The following is a 3,092-nucleotide window of genomic DNA, read 5'->3' as shown; positions in this document are numbered from 1 at the left end:
AGGAGGCCCATAGTGAATCCAGCGTTTGCGAAGCGAAGCGTGGACTCGAATTCGCATCAAAATGGAGCAAACGTATTCAAAATAGACAGGAGGGAAATGCACGCTTCACAACACGAACGCGGCTTTTTGAAAAGCGAACAGATGGAAGCGGCCAGTATCGAATTTCACAGGAGCGGACGTGCTGCACTCTACCAGAAAATAGAGACAATGTTACAAGGGTAAGATTACAATACTTTCTTGAAGTTTTATAAATATAGGCAGCACATACTTATATAAAATGTATCATCAGCTCCCTATAGGTCTTGTCTGAAGGGCTCGAAGCCTTCTAAGTTAGGGGCGACTATGCCTCAGTCAACCACGCTGGTCCAGTGCGAATTACCTTCACACATATCTTAGAGCTTCTTCGTGTACTGTGCAGGGTGCATCACGATGTTTTCTTCACTGTAAGAACGTCGGATAAATGTTTACATGTAAATTAAAAATTGAAAAACATGTTAGTAGTATTCAAGTCAAGTGCTCAACCCCTAAGCCACCGACGCTCATCAGACACATTCGAGCGTTATTAATTTAAACAGGATGTGAAAATAAAAGAGCAATACTACATTGTAATGTAGAGTTGGGTCACATAGTATCAATACTTAACATTGTTTCACAAAACACAGTATAATTAAGTGTAAAAATATTGAACTTGTCGACTGCAAATAGTTTTCTCATGTCGTTCTTTTAGCTTGGGCGGAGACGGAACGCAATGTTTATTGAAAACATTGTGTCTAGTCGCGCAGTCACGAAACCATCCCCAGGGAGACTTCTTACAAGAAATATTGAGAGCTGTATTTACGTACGTATTTCAATATTTGTTTATCTACCTTCTTTAATATTGTTAGTTCTTTAAGGTTCTAATGGTTCAAATATATGAAACTTAGACAGTGTTTTAATTACGATGAAGTATTTTCTTGGAGTCGTTAGAAGCCCAGTGCAAAGGGTTCCGGTGCATTCCTTTAGAGATCCCGGGATTCTCGCGTTTGAGGTTGGCTACCGAAGCGGTTTTAGTGAGTAAGAATCTTACATAACCCCGTCTTTCCCCCAAAAGGCAGGGTATCTTACGAAGATTTCCTCCCGATACAAAAAAAAGACTGATCGCTAGCTGTTAATAAATATCAGAAGTCAATTACTTCTACAATCTATTACCTGTTTTTATAGAATAGTGACCAGTAAGAAAAAGAAGCCTTATTTTTTATTTAATTTGCTTAATTTAAAAAAAACGCAATACGTCACAGTCTATTTTTGCCAAATACGAAATCGAGGTGTATTAACTCTATAATGTATATTTGAGTCTTAATCAAGTCATAGAGCAATGGATGCAGTAGCCCAGTTCACGCGTTGAATGCGCCCCACCTAGAATATCTGGGGCAATTACGAAACGCTTTTGTGTGAATCTAGCACTGCAAAGCGTATGTTTGACATAAATGCACACACGTTTTATCCGCAGGTTGCCACAGTCAAACAAGACGGATGAATATTTAGAAGAATATGATATGGCTTCCAAATCGACAGACTCGTGTGATAATTTATACCCGCATTGCAACGAACGTTTGGCCAATATTGATTCACCAACATTTAATTATTAATTAGAGTAATGTATATATATATATATATATATATATATACATACTAATATTATCTCTTGAATAAAATTTGTTTTTGGATGTACGTCAGCAAATTCTAATTTCTTCTTTCTGATTTCCTAAAATATTTTTTTTATTCGATGTGTTATTTGTTTTATTATATTAGATATTTTCTATTGATTTCTTTCGTTGGTTTTGGATGTCAATAAATAGTTTGTGGATTTTAAATTTGTTTTATTTTTAAAATTTGATAAAATTCGTTATGTTATTTATTAAAATTACATAAACATAAGAAGTCTTTTTTACTCTAATATCTACTTAATAACTTTATAATACCCAACTGATAAGAGGATAAAGGTTTTTTGGTTTAATCAATACTATACATCATGTTTCTGGATTTTAATTTAATTATTTAATTAATTCCTGCCACATCAATATTATCTTCATAACATCATGATTGATAAAACCACATAAATTTTGCTTAATTTTGTCAAACGTTGTTTTATTTTATATTTTTTTTTTAATTCGTTATATATTTTTTTAAATATTATATTTTACCATATTAAAGATATATTATTGAATGTAGCTCAACTTTCGATACCGTTACTTTCTTTGCGTGTTGAAGCTTTGATGTCTACAATATTGCATGGTCTAAATTTGATTGACACGATTTTTTTGGACATTACCTTTTTTGTTTTTTCAAAACCGATTCAGAACTAAAATAACTGTAAAATCGTTGACACAAAACATGTTAATTGCTCGTTTATTTATACACGTTTGCGTTGAAAACGTTTGAAGAACGGGACAGTTCTACTTGCGTTTTGTGACTGTCAACTTATTACTTGATTTTCAAAAAAAAGAACAAAAATATTTGAATTTAGAATTGGCGCTCATTTGCGTCATACGAAGTTTACTTTTCTAATAACACAGATTATAAAATTAAAGCATGGAAATAACTAGTTACTGCAGATTATTCGTTATAACTACGTTATTTGGATTAGCACTGAGTGATACTGGAGTTTGCGATAATGAAAACTGTGCTATGGAGAGTTCACAGGGAAATGAAACACGTTCCCGGCTGCTGTCTAGAACTAAGAGGTTCATTGTGTTCCCCGATGGCAGCTCGTTTCAATTAGGTAAGTTAATTAATTTACAGCTATTCATCAATTTAGGTATTCATCAGAGTGCAAGAAATCTTACTAATATTATAAATGCAAATGTTTAGGTGGATGTATGTTAGAAGGTATCACCACGGTTTGACGAAAATTTATAAATTTAACGTCAAATTCAAAACAAAATGAAACGAAGACGAGAAATCATTTTCGTTTTAATTTGAATAAATAAAGCATTCACAATATCAAAGAAATTTGTGTTTTGAAGATTGCAAGCTTTTACAACTTCATTGAAAAAGTTTCTCTAGAAGCAAATCGATGTAAATGAATTTCTTATTCCTATGATATTCTTAGT

The 3,092-nt window shown here is 33.0% G+C and overlaps 1 protein-coding gene across 1 annotated transcript in view; it reads left to right on the top strand.

Annotated features, from left to right (window-relative positions):
* The window catches only part of LOC106119260 (uncharacterized), a 5,132-nt gene extending 3,504 nt beyond the window's left edge, over window positions 1-1,628 (top strand). Inside the window, exons 4-6 of the mRNA XM_013314176.1 lie at window positions 3-218; window positions 728-838; window positions 1,490-1,628. Coding sequence (XP_013169630.1) covers window positions 3-218; window positions 728-838; window positions 1,490-1,628 — 466 coding nt within the window. The remainder of the gene's footprint in view (window positions 1-2; window positions 219-727; window positions 839-1,489) is intronic.
* Window positions 1,629-3,092: the final 1,464 nt, after the last annotated feature.

Source organism: Papilio xuthus, unplaced genomic scaffold, assembly GCF_000836235.2.
Source record: "Papilio xuthus unplaced genomic scaffold, Pxut_1.1 DF827461.1, whole genome shotgun sequence".
NCBI lineage: Eukaryota > Metazoa > Arthropoda > Insecta > Lepidoptera > Papilionidae > Papilio > Papilio xuthus.
Note: the sequence above shows the minus strand (reverse complement) of the source record. Positions and strands in the feature narration are given on the sequence as shown.